The sequence below is a fragment of the Hyperolius riggenbachi genome, chromosome 4 (genome assembly GCF_040937935.1).
Source record: "Hyperolius riggenbachi isolate aHypRig1 chromosome 4, aHypRig1.pri, whole genome shotgun sequence".
Taxonomy (NCBI): Eukaryota; Metazoa; Chordata; class Amphibia; order Anura; family Hyperoliidae; genus Hyperolius; species Hyperolius riggenbachi.
Window position 1 is genome coordinate 411932349 of NC_090649.1, and position 17882 is coordinate 411950230.

Genomic DNA, 17882 nt, shown 5'->3' on the forward strand with positions numbered 1-17882 from the left:
AATAGTCTTCATCTCAACCTAACTTCCCCTCTCCAAGGTACAGAAGTGCTTGGCTGAGCTCCGTGTTTGTTACTTGCACTGCTGGGCATGCAGGTATCCTCTAAACCTATAGTATTTGTTTTTTTAGCACCTGCTTTAAGCCAAAAAAATTCACTTTGAACCATATCGGGGCCTTTTTTATGCATAGCATGTGAAACCTCTTCTTTGCTGGCCACAAAACGTTGTGCATTCGTTGTACGTAGTTTGTTTGCAAAGCTGCCTTCCATTGTCAGACACTGTTTTTGGGCAAGGAGGGAGCCTGAGTTGTCCAAATCCCCCACCACACAAGTGAGGTACTTGTGCAGAGAAAATAAGTTTTTTTTTTTTTTTTTTTTTTTTTTTTTTTTTGAATCTGGATGATACCATTTATTGTCCAACTTCAAAGAAAAAGCGTAAAGCTTTTGGCTAATGAGCGTTCTACAGACTCTATTCCTGCTAGATATCTTCCTGATTTAAAACTTCTTACTTTTAAATGTGGCTAGGCTAGCACAGTATAATACTGTGGCGCAGTCCATTTTTTTTTTTTTTTTTTTTTCCCTTCACCAATGATGATTCAGGAGCAAGAGGTAAGGCTTTATGCTACATCTAAAAGGCTAGATTTCCATGGCTTCTCGTAGAGGTTTCTGGTCACAACTGGTAATGGTCAGGGAGATGCAAACCTGAGTTGATCCAGGATTAGGTTTTTTTTTTTTTGTTTTTTTTAATGCAAATGTATTCAGATGTATAACTGACCTACCGAATCCTGCTGTGGTGGTATTTGGTCCCTTTTTATTTTATTTTATTTTTTTATTTTTTTTGCTGCATAAATTTGCATAAATCTGTTCCATTAATTTGCACCTCAATGACCATATCCACCGTTCCAAACTGAAGAAACTCCTGGAACTGGATCTTAAAGAAACCTGTGAGGTTTTCCTATGACCAGCTTAGATACTTCAAGAGAAGGGATCCTGCGGAGGCCTCCCCACCATCCTGCTCTGCCATGCTGATCCAGGGCTGGAATCTTCCCCCCCCCCCCCCCCCCCCCGAAGTGCATCCGCACTGCTCCAGTAGCACCAATCCCGCTCAGGTTTGTGTAAAAAGCAGAGCCAGATCGTGTCTGTTCTGCTTTGCATGCGCGCACTAATCACTCTGTAATGTGGAACAATAGGCTTTGTCAGAACAAGCTGAGGTCTGAGTGGGTCAGTGTTAGGGCTGGTGATCACAAAAAACCGCTAGCGGATCCACAAACGCTAGAGGTTTTTGAAGAGTTGTGGGGTTTTTTGTTTTTTTTCTCTTTTTTTCTCAGAGCGATTCTAGGCCTGTTTAGAGATTTTCTAAACATGCTTAGTGTTTTTGTGTAGTGTCTTTTTTTATATTTTGTTACAATACAGCTGTATCTGAACAGCTTCTGTAACAAAAACTCTTGGAAAACTGCTCTAATCTAGCGTTTTCAGAGCCTTTTTCCACTTTCCTATACTTAACATTGAGGCAGAAACACCTCAGACATCTCAAAGTTTGCGTTTGGGGGAAAAAACAAGCGCTCTGGTGTGCACCATCCTATTTAGTTTCACTAGCGAAGCTGTTTTCCCCGCAGTTAGTTTTAAAAAATGCTCAGAACTGCTCTTGGTGTGCACCAGCCCTCACTGCATGAGCCGTCAGCAAGCGCTTGTTGTTTTTGGGTGTACCCAGCAGAGGAACAGCGAGAAGTGGGACTGGTAAGCCTTCTACCTGGGTAAGTGTGCAAATTGTGCCCTTTCTTCCCCTAAAACTTACCAAACACACAGGAGATACTCACTTCCCAGACAGTTCTCTGCTGCTTATATAAAGCCTGCAGGCTGCTTGTAAGCCAATCAAGAAGTGCACATACACATGACACCTAGTCTGCAGTGATTAATTCAAACAGAAGCTGAGCTACTCAGCTAGTAATTGGAGAGGGTTTCAGTTGCATATAGACAATGGCTATATGGCTAGCAGGGGGCACCAGCGTGCAGGATATACCCTCTCATCTGCCCCCCTCCTAACTAAACTGCATGGGAATCTACAATAAAATTAAAAACAATAATGGTGCACAAGCCAGCCTGGGGCCCCAGGAACTCTCACTGCCCTTCCCCTAAAGGTATTCTTTAATGCCTAGACTTCTTTAAGTCTGTCTGTTACTACCTTCCCCACTGGAGCAGAATACTTTTTTGCGTCATGTGCTGGGGTTTTCAGTCAAACATAAGTTTTTGTGGATAATTCAGTTGCAGAGCTAACTTAGTGATTCAGTATTACTGCAGCTTGTCATTTCCTGTGCTGAAAAAACTGCTGACTGTCTGTCATTATGTTTCAGGTTAGTACTTTGAGAGTCCTGGTGACTGGAGCTGCAGGCCAGATTGCCTATTCCCTACTGTATGGAATTGCTAAAGGCGATGTCTTCGGCAAAGATCAGGTAAATGGTTAGAGGCTGCATATACTGTGCTACAGTGTACAGAGCATAAGCTCTTTTTTGAAGTCACAAATGTGTTGAAATGTATTTTCGTTCACTATCTTTACAGCCATTGGCACTTGTTCTCCTGGATATTACACCTATGATGGGAGTACTGGGAGGAGTTGTAATGGAGCTTCAGGACTGTGCTCTGCCTCTGCTGACAGGTAAGGCTGACAGCTGTCTGCTCAACAGACCATGAAGAAGCGATGGGATGACACTTTGAAACCCATTTCCAGATAAGCAGCTTCTAGATGGTGTCACATGGCTGCCTGTCCCCTTGCGATTGCTCGCTATTGGCCCATATGCAATTAACCAGTCCAACACATAGGAAACTTTTTTTATTTTTTTTTTTTATATCTACTGCCAGGATCTCGGCTACATTGGTTCCATTATGTTCCGTCTTGACTGGGATATACTACATTTGATGTGTGTTTTTTGATACCCATGTATTTGGTTTTGCAGTTATCAGGTTGAGTCCTGATCCCTTGACTGGTATTCACCAATCAGCCACAATATTAAAACCCCTGACAAGTTAAGCGTATAAATTCTTGTTACAATGGCACGTATCTTTGGGTGGGCAATATAAGGCAGCAAGTGAACACTTAAACCTGGTGCACTCATTCCTTTTTTAATGTCCCATTTTTACCTCCTCCATGTAGCATGAGGGCCAACAGATTGTATACTATGCTCAGATTGCGTAGGTAATCCTTCCTACTACATGGAAGTGGAAAAATTGGCCAGTGATTGGCCAACTAAATTTGGAATGTTGTGTATGCACCCTTAATTTTGTAAGATGTGGTGTTTCACCAACTTTGAGAGCCAAATTATTAGACCACAGTATCAAAGCATCTCCAAGATGGAAGCACTTGTGAGGTGTCCCAATATGCAGCAGTTAGACAACATTGGTATGTTAGGTATGCTATAGAAAGACAAGTCATGGGGGGCAGTAAAGACTATAACAGCTGGTGTGATTTTATGGAGGAGTTATTCTGGTACAAATTATTTAGAGTAACTGTATCCATAATAACAGTGAATAAAATGGCTTTTTTTTTTCTTTCTTTCCCCCCCTCCCTATATTCATTCATAAATGATTTAGCCCACGTTTATTCTCCCCGACTTGCTTACTTTCTGAATTTTATCACAGGCGGCAATATCTTTACGCGGCCAGGCCTTCTGCAGCAGGATCAGCCATATACCGACTGTATCCAGTGCCCAAGTCTACCGGTGGGCAGTTAGCTCGTACGCCACAGTAGGGATGTTGTGTTGTAAAGTTGCAACATACAACGCAACAAAAAGTGGTACCGCAGATTAGTGCTGCATTACTGTTGCATTAAGTAGGTACAGTAAAGCATACAGGCTTTTCTGTACCTGGTAATGTGTGCTTTTAGAGGTAATGCGCTACATGTTACAATATAACGTCGCACTGTGAGTGGCATATAGACTTTTAATAGCATTGTGGTAAGCTGCGTTATAAGACTTTATACCGCAGCACCGCAACGTTCTTCTGTGAACCAAGCCTCAGTTCTAAAGCCACTTCAAAACCAATACAGTTGGTCGTAGAATGCTTTGGGCAGAATTCTGCAAAAAAAAAAAAAAAAGCTAGGATAATCTTCGGGATGGCTGGTGCTACATTCCAATATACAGCTGTAGTACCGTGTGTATATACTAGAGCAGTGTTTCTCCACCTGGGGCCTACGAACCCCTGGGGCTACATCGGCACCTATCAGGGGATTCCCCGGGGCAGCAGACAAAATGGCGGATCTTGCACCCCCAGGAGAGAAGTGGCAGGCAGTGTCCACAGTAAGGGGCGCAGTAACTTAGCCCTGTTCCCACGTGGACTCCTTTCGTTGGGCTCTCCTCCTCTCGCGTCCTGTTGCCCTGGTTACTCAGCAGTCTCTCATGACGTCAGAGGTGCTGCGGCTTATTCACTACACTATATATAGGGTCACATGACACAGTTGCCATGGGGATTGCGGGTGGAATGAGTGATTTGTGAGTTACACCCAGTCATTCCCGTCACACTACATTCTGGAGAGACACATAGTAGAGCGGCCCACATTCTACAAAAAAAAGCCAGATTGAGGAAAACTTTACACACCCCTGGTCTAGAATGAACATGTAGGTAAGTTCTATAGAGAAGTGGGTAATTACCAGTGTAACTATTACTGTACAGGTGCCATAAATTGAGAAAGTTTGGCGTTTTGCATATGTTCTGTGTGCACTGCGTGAGGCCAGCCATGTAAGGAAATAGTTGCACAATCCCCTTTTACCCATAGCACCTGGAGAGCAGAATAAACAGTCTGGTTACAGATGATTCCTTGATGTCTTTACTGCCCTGATCATTTTCCGCTACATGAATCCTATACAATGGCTCACTGACAGAACATACCGTTAGGTGCGTAATGACATTTGGACTCTTCAGAGTACCGTAATCTCTTCTTTGAATAATGGGTAAAAAGTGACTGGCGTTTCTAGAACAGTGTTTTCACGCAGTGTTCTTATCTCAGGATTAAAGGTTACTTTTAACTTGGAAAGACATTGAAACTGTGCTCACAATTTTTTTTATGCTGTTTTGAAGTTCAGCATTTATGTATGTCCAAGTCCACCAGCAGTGGATGGATGTGTAGTGTACATCCATAGGGGCCCATTTTATAAAGCGCCAGTGTAATAGTTCGCCAATCCTTGGTTGACAGTAGTACTTGAAAGCTCTCCTGTGCATTTTTCAGCAATATCAATATTCGACTAATGCACATGGCGGAAAATGCACAGAGGCACACAAGTGTGTTAGACTGTATTTTGAATGCCTAGTTGGTTGAAATACTAATTGTTGCTCACAAACAGTAAAATTCAAAGTCTCATGGTGATTGGCGCTATTTTCTTTTTGCAGAGGTGGTGGCCACAGACAAGGAGGAAGTGGCCTTTAAAGACCTGGACTTTGCTATCCTGGTGGGCTCCATGCCAAGGAGGGAGGGCATGGAAAGAAAAGACCTGCTGAAGGCCAATGTGAAAATATTTAAATCTCAGGGTGCTGCTCTAGAAAAGTATGCCAAAAAGACTGTAAAGGTGAGTGGAGGCAGTGTGCGTTTAGGGAATACCTAGTGATACGCTCAAACACTGCTTGACTGCATGGTTTTCTCCCACGCTCCATTGTGCACCACACATCGCCTGCCATGGTGACTGAACACATTGTTAGCCTGGCAGCCTCATCCACAAAATGTCGCCCGAGGGATTCTATTCTGAAGTGTTTTCAGTACTATGCTTTATTTATGGGCACTGGCAAAAATGTGTTTTGGGTTTTTGTTTTTGTTTTTTGTGTGAAACCAGGGCTGTGGAGTTCGTACAAAACATCCGACTCCTCCTCAGTTTATGAAACCGACTCTGACTCCAGGTACCCAAAATGACTCCCGACTCCTTATGCTAGGAACACACAATACAATTGTTTTTGCTAATTTACCTGCCAAAACTTGTTTTTCTCCAACATGTCTGATCTGAATCTCGATCAATCTTTCGATTTTTTTTTTCCAAATGTTTGTTTAAATCATTTTTTCGATTGTTTTTAACCTCTTGACGACCAGCTAACGCCGATTGGCGTAAACTGGTCATCTGCGGGTTACCATGGAAACGGCCGCTCCATCGAGCGGCCTTTCCATGTCAGTTCACGGAGGGTGTCTCCGTGAACACCTGGAGAGCCGCTGATCGCGGCTCGCCGGCAAAATGTAAACAGGCGGGGAAGAAATCCCCGCTGTTTACATCATACGGCGCTGCTGCGCAGTGGCGCTGTAAGGCAGATCGGCGATCCCCGTCCTCTGATTGGCCGGGGATCGCCGGCATATGATAGGCTGAAGCCTATCCTTCAATGCGCAGGACGGAAATCCGTCCTGCGCAGCTCACAGGGGGAGAAGGAGGGAGCGCGAGACGGCGGAGAACGCTGCGGAGGGGGGCTTTGAAGAGCCCCCCCCCGCTAAGCAAATGCAGCCGGCGGCGATCAGACCCCCCCCAGCAGGACATCCCTCCCCCCCCCCAGTGGGGAAAAGGGGGGTAGTCTGATCGCCCTGCTGCACTCCTGATCGGTGCATTGTATGGTGTGTGTACCTAGCGTAAGTTTATGAAACCACCAACTCCAGGTACCCAAAATTGCTCCGACTCCTCGACTGACTCCACAGCCCCGAGTGAAACATACTATCAAAAACGTGTTTGGGTATAATGGGGAAGGGGGGGCACTCACCAATCTAATACGCTTAATCCAATTTAATTATAAAGTGTTAATTAATTTATTTATTTTTATATTAAACAGTGCAACATTTAAAAGCCTTGACCTATAGGTTAGCCGGCTCACCCACACATCGCCCATCACTCACACAACACATACACGCAGGGAACAAATATGTAGCGGTGATCACCATAATACACAGGCCTGTGAATGTCCAACTGCACTGTGTCCATAACCTGCCTCAAACCCTCCAATGCTGAATGGTTATAATCTGTCCCAGGAGCGCAGCAACCATCACACGTTTGTATAGCAGCCAGGCAGTGTCAAAGCCAGCAATAGACAGATGGCAAGCAGCAGCAGTGTGCATTCCAATCTTGCAAAGCTGAAGCAATAGCCCATCTAGTGCAGACAGTGTCAGTTGTAATGCAGGTATACTATAACCGATCAGAGGTAGCGGTATGCTGCAATGTTATCATAGGTTCCAACAAGAGTCCCAGGATAGGAAGCTGGAATAGCATCCAAGAGCATGTATTAGCCCAACACACACTAGCATGGTGCTAGTAACTGGTGACTGCAGTGCATACAGCACAGAAGGGTGGTGCTTGCCACACACAGTAACCCAAATGCATCCAATGAGGCGACCCACTTGGGTGAGAGGCAGTAGTTGTGGAGGAAGGCCAGTGCGCGAGCTGGGGAGCCCCAGGTCAAACACGTATACTGTTTCTAATTGCGGGAAAGTACCCAGGGAGATGTTCTGGTCTGAATGAATTCATACAGAGGGTAGATTTATACCTTGGCTCCTGAAAGAGTGTGCAGAACAGAGAACAGCATAGCATTCAATACATAGATTCTGTGTTAATAAATCTGTCCATAGTCCCACAGTGTAATAAGGTATCTTTATACAGTATCCATGAGGTGACATGAGACGTGTAATGTACAGTGCCTAGCACACAAATAACTATGCAACACAACACTGATAGAGCTAGGAATTATCTCCCAGATACTGGGTCTGAGAAGCTATATTCATCGCCAAAAAAGGAAAAAAAACAATCTAGTATCTAAAAAATAATAAAGCTGAACAAGATTGCAGTATAGAAAAACCTTTATTTAATCGCATATAAATCGGTCAAATCACATACAAACCATTCAAACAACCGATAGAAACTCCTGAGTCCAGTGCACAATCATTGACAGGATTGATCAATACAACTCCCAATTGTACTGTCCTGACTGTGCTCGCTGGACGCCATGCATGCTTCCTCAGGGCGTGAGGTTTCCATGCATCCATTGCATGCGCTGGAGGGTAGGGAGGGTGAATGTGGAGCACGGCTGGTGAAATCCGGGAGGTGTCGCCCATTGGAGTATGATGCAGGCCAGTGCTGCCTGATGGGCGGGTGCTTGGGGTGTGGGAAGGGCGTGCCCTGGATTTATGGCGTTCAACATGGGGAAGACTGTGCCCCGCCCCTGATAAAGCCATACTTAACGGAGAAACCTGTTTGCCAATAGGGGTACTTGTGAGGCTGTCTAGAGCTGCTGACAACATACAGCTGATACTTGTGAGCCACCTTTGTTTTGCTGGGATTCACCATCCTATGTGGACATTGTTGTGCAGGATCAAGACCCTGTACTAGTAACACTATGGAGTGATAACTATGGCATGCTGTGTTTGCTGAACTGTTGCACTTCACTCACAAAGCTGATGCAGTTCAAGCTGTAAAGGATGCCTTCAATTTGGGCTAATCAACGATAGGATTTAGCCTGAATGATTTGTGGCTAGTTCTGCAGAATCCTATTATTGCTGAGTGCCGGATAAGTCCAGCCATTGATTATTCTGCTTTTGGGATCAGGCCCATACATTATAGGATTGTGGAGCTGACATCGTGTGTGTGTGTGTACCAAAAAGCTAAATCTTATATATATGGTTTCAATACTAAGCTTTTCTCCTCGTGTCATTCTTGTCAAATATTTATTATGCTGGGTAGACATGGTATGATTTTCTGTGCCTGGGTTTTTTTTTTTTAAATTTTTTTTTTTTTTTTTTCTGACCCGACCGTTTTCTGCTCGATTCTCTTACCTTAACTCGTTATCGCTTTCCATTTACTTCTGAGAAATCGAGAGCAGAATCGATTGGGAGTAATATCGGACATGAGGGATTTTATCAATCGGATGCATCTATCGCACAGAAAATTGTACCCAGCATTAAATAGTCTCTTGGAGGACTAGTATCATTTTGTGATTATCTGAAAATGCCATCTGTTTTTTTTTTTTTTTTTTTTTTTTTTTTTTCCTCCTAACTCTGAATGTGCATCTTGTTTGACTATCCCTAGTTAGTATTGGTCATCCGTTTTTTGGGTCACATCTGATCATTTTAATCCATTCCATGTGTCTGTATGATATCCCACTTGAAGATCTCTGGTGATGGGTTGGTACGCCTGGCTGTGTGTGGATGTACAAGAGGATGGGGCAAGCACCTGGAGCATAAATACTATATTTGCCTCCTTGTAGGTAATCGTGGTGGGCAATCCTGCAAATACCAACTGCCTGACTGCTATGAAGTCTGCTCCATCCATTCCCAAAGAGAACTTCAGCTGCCTGACCCGCTTGGATCACAACAGAGCAATGGCTCAGGTAAGGGAGGCTCAGGTAACTTAAAGAGAATCTGTACTCTGAAATTCTTACAATAAAAAGCATACCATTCTATTCATTATGTGCTCCTGGTCCCCTCTGTGCTGTTTCTGCCATTCTCTGCTGCAAACCTGGCTTGTAATTGCCAGTTTTAGGCAGTGTTTACAAACAAACTAACCAGCTTCTAATAGGCTCAGCTAAGCAGAGTGTGTTAGTCACACAGAGCCTGCAGGGGGTGTGTACAGCTTCTAGCTAATCACAAGCAGCCCTGCACATTCCAGTCTGACTGCCTCAGCCTGACTGTGCCGACTATAGAGAGAAGATTAGATCATATAACAGAGATAACACAGCTACTGTGCAATTAGGAAAAGCTGCAGTAAGCCAGACCACATTAGAAAAGGCATAGGAACTTATAGCATAGAAGAAATAAAGATAAACAATTTGTTACAGAGTCTCTTTAACTCCGCAACTGGGGCTTGGCCATTCTTTTACAGTATATTGTCTTCTGGGGATTTGCCTCTCCTCTTCATCTGCTGTCTTGTGACCGAAAAAGCTGCACTGCAGCAGGTGCTGAGCCATGCTTGTGGATATTCATTTCATCTCTTCTTTTAATTTCAGATTGCAATTCGTTTGAATGTGGCCAGTGACCATGTTAAGAATGTGATCATCTGGGGAAATCACTCCTCTACTCAGTACCCTGATGCCAGTCATGCGGTCGTCAAGCTGCAAGGAAAGGATGTGCCAGTATTTGATGCTGTGAAGGATGACAGTTGGCTGAAAGGAGAATTCATCTCAGTAAGAAAAGAATACGAGATAAAACCCATTAACCCGTGTGTGACTGGGGCTTGAATTTATATTGGCGGTTCAGAATGTTAGTATGTAGATGTCCCTCAGTGGGCCATATATAACTTCCGTTGTACGTAGTGGCTTCAGGCACACATGCATAGAGATTTGCTTTCCACATTAACCTCTGCCAGTCTAGCATGGGTGATGTGGTTTACACAAAGCTCTGTGTAAGTCATCACTCCGCAGCAAGTAAAGTGCAACTAAAACTGGCTGTATTGATGGTTCTTCTTAGAGCCCAATTTTATGACCAAGCTCACTGTTCCATTCAGTCATTAGACAGCTGCTTTCAGACGTGGCATACATGCCCAAATGCAATAAGCAGCGGTAATTTGCAATTTTTATCTTTGTGCTTTTGTAAAGAGATGAAAAAGTCAACCTGTCAGATTTCTACCTACTGTAATGCTGGGTACACACGGTACGATTTTCCATGCAATGGATGCATCAGATATTACTCCCGATCGATTCTGCGCTCGCTTTCTCATAGAAGTGAATGGAAAAAGATAAGAAAAACCAGCAAAGATAAGAAAATCGAGTGCAGAATCTAGTGGGGAAAGAAATCTGGTCGGAAAATCATACCGTGTGTACCCGTATATGTGACAGCAACATAGGGAAAAAATCTCTTCAGAGTAAAATAAGCTACAAATAACTTATTTCCTATGTTGCTGTCACTTACAGTAGGTAGTAGAAATCTGAGTATACCAGTAGTAGAAATTTGAGTAGCCCATCTTTTCATAGAGGGATTCTTTGTAAAGTTCTTTTCTAGGGAGTGCTTTTGGAAAGAATGAAAACATGTAGGCTGCTCCCCCTACCTGTTTGCACACAACCAGGGGGGGGGGGGGGGGGGTCTAATTTTGTGTTTTCCATACTGAAAGGAGCAAAAAGTGCTGAAACTACAGGATGGGATCCATAGTGATGCTGAGCACTAGCTAGTTACTCTAGTGATTGGTTGTAATCATTTGTCTAAACTGAAATATGTTGCTTTACCTTACCAGTCATTGTCCTTTATTTGAATTGTTTCTTTTGTAGACTGTGCAGCAACGCGGTGCCGCTGTTATTGCAGCAAGAAAGTTATCTAGCGCCATGTCTGCTGCCAAAGCCATCTGTGATCATGTCCGAGACATCTGGTCTGGAACCCCAGAGGTAATATTGGGCAGTGATTTCTGTGGGGTTTTTTGTTTGACAATGTTAAGCAATATCCAGATATGCATCCAGTACTTTAGGGTTTCATATATAAATGTATTGCTAATTATTGGGTCTGCTTTAGGGTGAGCTTGCAAATGGACACTGCAGGCTGTGGGGGCTTCTGCAACACACACTGTACAGAATGCATGTTCTGGGACAAGCGCTAGCCATGTGACACTAGTAAAGTTTAGCGTTGAGGCCAAAGCCTGACAAACAAGACGTGTGCAGTTTCTGTTCTAAAAACAAAGGGGCTCCTTTTTAAACTTGGAGATCTTTAGAGAGATCTTGTGTGCAGCACAATCCTTTACTGAGAAACCAGTATAGGGACTGATGGAGAAGGCTCATCAAGGAGAGAGGTAGATGAGTTCAGGATAGACTGTAGAGGTGCCTGCTTTAACTATTGCTAACCAGAGGAGGAAGTTGCTAGTACATGCAGTCATCATATCCCAACTAGATGGCATTTTACTTTAACTGTAGTTTTCAACTCTTGCAGATTTGAGTTTTGTAAGAAAGCATAGCTCTGAGGGTTGTCAAATCATCCCTTTCAATACTGACACATGTAAGTTATGCAGGTTCTGGGGCTAATTACACATAATCTGTGCCTAAACTGCATCTAACTAGCCCAGAGACCTGTATAATTCAGGTCAGTATTTAAAGGGATGAGTTGGCATAATTGGCTCTGACTCAGGAGTCAAATTTATTCTATTTGCCGGGTGTCAGCTGTCCACCTTCCATCTGTATCCCTGCCCCCTAAAGGAAGAGGTCATTGGTCCTAGAGAAGCATCTATCAGGGAAGTGCCTGTGACCTCTTCCTTTAGGGGGCAGGGCTATGGACAATATGCTGCTACAAGCTGTACACCTGCAAGAAAACCTTAGAATCAGATGTTTTTGAGGCTCTTGAATGATGTACAGTAATGGTCCCTGGTGAGGGACCTTGTATTAAAGGCAGTACAATTGTGTGATCTTCGTGCATGTTTAAAGAGAAACCGTAACCAAGAATTGAACTTCATCCTAATGAGTAGCTGATACTCCCTTTCCCATGAGAAATCTATTCTTAAATGGATCATCAGGGAGCTCTGTCAGCACCTGACAGCTCTAAGATCCTGACATAACACTGTGGGAGCCTTGTTGCATTGTGGGAAAGAACAGCTGTTTCAACTGCCAAAAAAAAAGCAAGCGGCATCTCATTCCAGTGACCTCACCTGCCAGCAGTAAAAATGTCACCATGTGATAAATGTCTGAATGTAAATCTGGGAGAGGTAAGATTTTGACAATGGGCAAACACTGACTAAATCATTTATGCATAATTATTGTAACAACGAAGCACTTTTATTACATTATTTTCACTGGAGTTCCTCTAACAGTATATACTCTGCTACTGTCTTCATTTTAAGACTTAATATTTGTCCGGTGATAATTGCTTCAATGGTTTTGAGCATGCAGGCAGTGGCACCTCCACCCCGATCTATACTTCCTTGGGTCACTTATTGACAGTGTGTAAGGCAGAGATAATCAGTAGACTGCCTGAGCATCATATCCTTTCCAAAAGGAAGTCAGCAGTGGGTGTTTTTTTTTTTTTTTTTTTTTCCCTCATTCAGTTGGTCAATATTTCCTATGTCTAAATGTGCAATTTACTGCATGACTCTGTGATTGTAAGATAAACTGCAAAGCAAATCAATGTATGCAAACAAAATTTTAGTAGTCTGGAAGTTTGGGATCTCTTTTGTTAAAGGGGAACTTCATCAAGTTACATTAGTTATGTTAATTAGAATAGATAGGTAATATAATCTCTTACCCACCCTGTTTTAAAAGAACAGGCAAATGTTTGTGATTCATGGGGGCTGCCATCTTTGTCATGGGGGCATCCATCTTTGTCATGGGGACAGCCATCTTTTTGGTTGAAAGGAGGTGACAAGGAGCAGGAGACACAGTTCCAACTGTCCTGTGTCCTGATAACCCCTCCCAGCTGAACACGCTAGGCTTCAAATGTCAAATTCAAAACGTAAAAAAAAAATTTGCACCAAAACAGCAGAATGAGAACAAAATCAGAAATCCCATCATGCTTTGCACAGCATCAGGGGAAAAATGCCCGGGCAGTTTTCTTCTGTGCAGCTAAAAATGAGGCTTGTATAAGAGAAACAAAGTTCTGATGCTGTGAACCTATTAAAGAAACACAAAGCCTTTTCAGTGCTGCTGAGTCGATTTTTAGTCCGGAGGTTCACTTTAAGCAAGCCCAAAGGTCTTACAATTTTTGTTTCTTTTCAGGGGGAATATGTATCCATGGGTGTTATTTCTGATGGAAACAGCTATGCTGTCCCCTGTGGGCTCATGTACTCCTTCCCTGTTGCAATTAAGGTAAGTAGCTTTACACAGTTTCTACATATAAAGAGGCATATTTTCCTTTTCGGACAGTGGCTACATCCAGGTCTTTAACCCCTTCCGTACCAGCAGTCTCTGGCCCCTTAAGGACCAGAGACTGCTGGGACATCAAAATGGTGCTTAAAATGGATTGCCGCACATGACATTACCCGCAGGTCACAACTCTCTCCCATCATGAAAGCCTCCTGACCTGCTCAGAGCTTTGCCATCATATAGACGGCAGGGCAAGTGAACTGCGGCAAGATCGGCGGTAGCGCACGGTGAGGAAGGTGTAACCTACGTCCTGTGAGAGCTGTGAGGCCACCTGCAAGATGTAGATTTCAACCAACGCAGTCCAGAAAGTGTGCCTTAAAGGGATGGTCCAAGCAAAATAAAAGAGTTTCACTTACCTGGGGCTTCTACCAGCCCCATGCAGCCATTCTGTGCCCTCGTTGTCACTCACTGCTACTCCAGTTCCCCGCTGGCAGCTTGCCGACCTCGGAGGTCGGTGGGCCGCATTGCGTATGTTTTTACGTATTTCCCCTAGTACAGGAACATTAACACATACGTTAGTGGTGCAACGCATAAAAATGTACGCATTGAACCAGTAACGCGTAAAAATGTATGTGTTCATGTTCCTGTACTAGCGGGAATGCGTAAAAATGTACGCAATGCGGCCCACCGACCTCCGAGGTTGGCAAGATGCCAGCGGGGGACTGGAGTAGCAGTGAGTGACTACGAGGGCACAGGATGGCTGCATGGGGCTGGCAGAAGCCCCAGGTAAGAAACTCATTATTTTTTTATTTTGCTTGGACCTTCCCTTTAACTCAAGAACTTTTGTGTGTATAGGCCGACATCCCCTCCCACCTAGAAAAAGTTGTAGGTGAGCAAAATAATTCCCCCTCCCCTAAAAAGTTGCTGTTTCCTCATATACTGACATCTGACAGTGGCAGAAATGTAGACGTTTGGCCTAAAGTTCAGCCACCTAGCCATCCTGCAAATCTGATGGCTGAGGCAGATGTCTGTCTGCAACTCCAAACTGCATGATGAAATGTTAAGCCTCTCTGTAGGCTCTTACATGGCTCTGTTCTGGTGAGGATGAGAGCAGGGATGCTCAACTCCAGATTCGGATGAAATCCGGATAGTTGTTCGGATTTCATCCGGTTAAATCAAATCACGTGGGGGGGGGGGGGGGGGGTTTGTTATCTTACCCATCTGATGTCTTCTTAGGTCCATCCCTCGGCGCCTCCCACGATGTGGTCCACGTGGCGGTCCCGTGTTTACAAACCCTTCCTTCTTCCGGATTGAAGGTGTTTGAAATCTGAATAACTATCCAGATTTCGTCCGACTCTGGAGTTGAGCATCCCTAGATGAGAGTGCTTAAGTTCTTCACTTCATACCAATGCTCTGGATAACTCAATTCTTTTAAAGGGAACCTAAACTGAGAGGGATATGGATGTTTCCTTTTAAACAATACCAGGTGCCTGGCAGTCCTGTCGATCTCGTTGCTGCAGTAGTATCTGTATCTCACCTGAAACAAGCATGCAGCTAATCCAGTGTGACGTCAGTCAGAGCACCTGATCTGCATGCTTGTTGAGGGGCTGTGGCTAAAAGTATTAGACACAGGATCAGCAGGAGAGTCAGGCAACTGGTAATAAAAAAAAAAAAAAAAAAAAAAAAATCCATATCCTTCTTAGTTTAGGTTCCCTTTAATAAATACAAGGTGAACTTTAGTAAAACACTTATCCTTTCGGATTTTGTTTTGCTTAAAGAACTCCTTCTGTGTGAACTGTTAGCAATAGTGGAAATGTACTTAACTACATGTATAAAGGATACCTACAACAGTGTTAACATGTCGTCCATATCTCAATCAGGATAAGAGCTGGAAGATTGTTGAAGGCCTGCAGATTAATGACTTCTCCCGTGAGAAGATGGATCTAACAGCTAAGGAGCTGGAGGAGGAGAGGGATACTGCTTTTGAGTTTTTGTCATTGGCATGACTAGAAACTGATCCTGAAACGCACTTAAACAATGAGAACATGAAAAGTTCTCTTTAAGTTTTAGTAACAAGTGCTATTTATGTCTACAGTCTAATCTAGCAAACTCTCCAGACGGTCACATCTTGAGTTTTGTATCTGTCACCAGTCCCATTCCGAACCGTAGTTAATAAACAAAACCCTGTTGGGTTTATACAACCTTTTGTGGTCTGTTGTGTGGTTGTTTTAGTTATACTTTGTACAAAAATTCGTACAATATTTCCCCCCCCCAGTGCTGACCCATTGTAAAACTTTCCTCACCTTGATTTACATTCTGAAAAGTTATCACAGGTGGCAACATCTTTACTACTGACAGGTGCAACACTGCAGAATGTTCTACAGTGTTCTGAGCCAGGGGAAAGAATACAAGGTCTCCCAGGGTGGAGAGCAGGGCTACATAGCAATAATCGACAATCTATAGCTATAGGAGCTGTTTCTGATGATGAAACCTAGATGGTGTAAAAGTGGGCATCCTGAATAATTTACTGCATTCTGCTATGTCATTACTGTGCCTCTTTAACCACTTGCCGACTGCCTTAAGCCGATGGGCGGCGGCAAGGGCTGGGCCCGAACGTCCGCAATACGCTCATCGGCGGTGGCGGTGGGTGTGGTTATGTGGCGATCGCGTCATTATCAGCCGCCGGCAACTGGCTCCGCCCCTCGCGCTGTAACCCGCCGGCCGTTCGGAAGCGCCGGCGGGTTACTAGCACCCGGATCGCCACTGACGCATTGTATAATAGGCTTTGTAATGTATACAAAGCCTATTATACAGGCTGCCTCCTGCCCTGGTGGTCCCAGTGTCTGAGGGACCACCAGGGCAGGCTGCAGCCACCCTAGTCTGCACCCAAGCACACTGATTCTCTGACCCCCCCCCCATTTACCCATCACTACCTGTCACTATCTGTCAACGCTATTTTTTTAACCCTAAACTGCCCCCTGCTCCCTCCTGATCACCCCCCGCCCCTCAGATTCTCCCCAGACCCCTCCCCTGTGTACTGTATGCCTCTATCCCCCCTGTAATAACCCACTGATCACCTGTCAATCACCCCCTGTCACTGCCACCCATCAATCAGCCCCTAACCTGCCCCTTGCGGGCAATCTGATCACCCACCCACACCAATAGATCGCCCGCAGATCCGACATCAGATCACCTCCCAAGTGCAGTGTTTACATCTGTTCTCTCCTCTAAACGCCCACTAATTACCCATCTATCACCACCTGTCACCCATCAGATTAGACCCTAATCTGCCCCTTGCGGGCACCCAATCGCCCACCCTCAGATTGCCCTCAGACCCCCCCCCCCCTTATCAATTCGCCAGTGCATTATTTACATCTCTTCTTCCCTGTAATAGCCCACTGATCACCTGTCACTGCCACCCATCAATCGCCCCCTGTCACTGCCACTTGCAGGCAATCTGATCACCCACCCACACCATCAGATTGCCCCAGACCTACCCTCAGATCACCTCCAAAGTGCATTGTTTACATCTGTTCTGCCATCTAATCACCCACTGATCACCCATCAATCAGCCCCTGTCACTGATACCCATCAGGTTAGACCCCTATCTGCCCCTAGGGCACCCAATCACCCACCCACACCCTCAGAACACCCTCAGACCCCAGCCCTGATCACCTCGCAAGTGCATTGCTTGCATCTATTTGCCCCCTCTAATCACACCTTGAGACACCCATCAATCACTACTAGTGTTGGGCGAACATCTGGATGTTCGGGTTCGGTGTGGTTCGGCCGAACATGCCCCTGATGTTCGGCATGTTCGAGCCGAACCCAACCCGAACATGTCCCTTTGGGGCCCCTATAGGGTCCCAGCATAAAGTGAGAGCATGCGCGGGGGGTGGGGTCGGAAATGCCCCCCACCCCTCCCTGCTAAGCTCTCCCTTTTGCCGGTTCCCTATAATGTTAAATTTAAGCCCCCCAAAAGTACCGGAGGAGAGCAGGAAGCGGGCAGCCGGAGATGCTAGGCGCTAGTACCATCTGGTACTTCCGCCCTCTCTTGACGCACTTCCTGTTTACATTTGAAGTCGCGTCAAGAGCGCAGAAGTACCGCGATGACGCGAACGAGGGTACGCGTCCTTTACATGACACGTACCCTCGTACGCGTCATCGCGGTACTTCTGCGCT

The 17882-nt window shown here is 44.8% G+C and overlaps 1 protein-coding gene across 1 annotated transcript in view; it reads left to right on the forward strand.

Moving 5' to 3' along the window:
• The window catches only part of MDH1 (malate dehydrogenase 1), a 30600-nt gene extending 14697 nt beyond the window's left edge, over positions 1-15903 (forward strand). Inside the window, exons 2-9 of the mRNA XM_068232367.1 lie at positions 2348-2446; positions 2553-2649; positions 5373-5548; positions 9201-9323; positions 9939-10115; positions 11193-11306; positions 13614-13703; positions 15581-15903. Coding sequence (XP_068088468.1) covers positions 2348-2446; positions 2553-2649; positions 5373-5548; positions 9201-9323; positions 9939-10115; positions 11193-11306; positions 13614-13703; positions 15581-15706 — 1002 coding nt within the window. The 3' untranslated portion in view covers positions 15707-15903. The remainder of the gene's footprint in view (positions 1-2347; positions 2447-2552; positions 2650-5372; positions 5549-9200; positions 9324-9938; positions 10116-11192; positions 11307-13613; positions 13704-15580) is intronic.
• The last annotated feature ends 1979 nt before the right edge of the window (positions 15904-17882 follow it).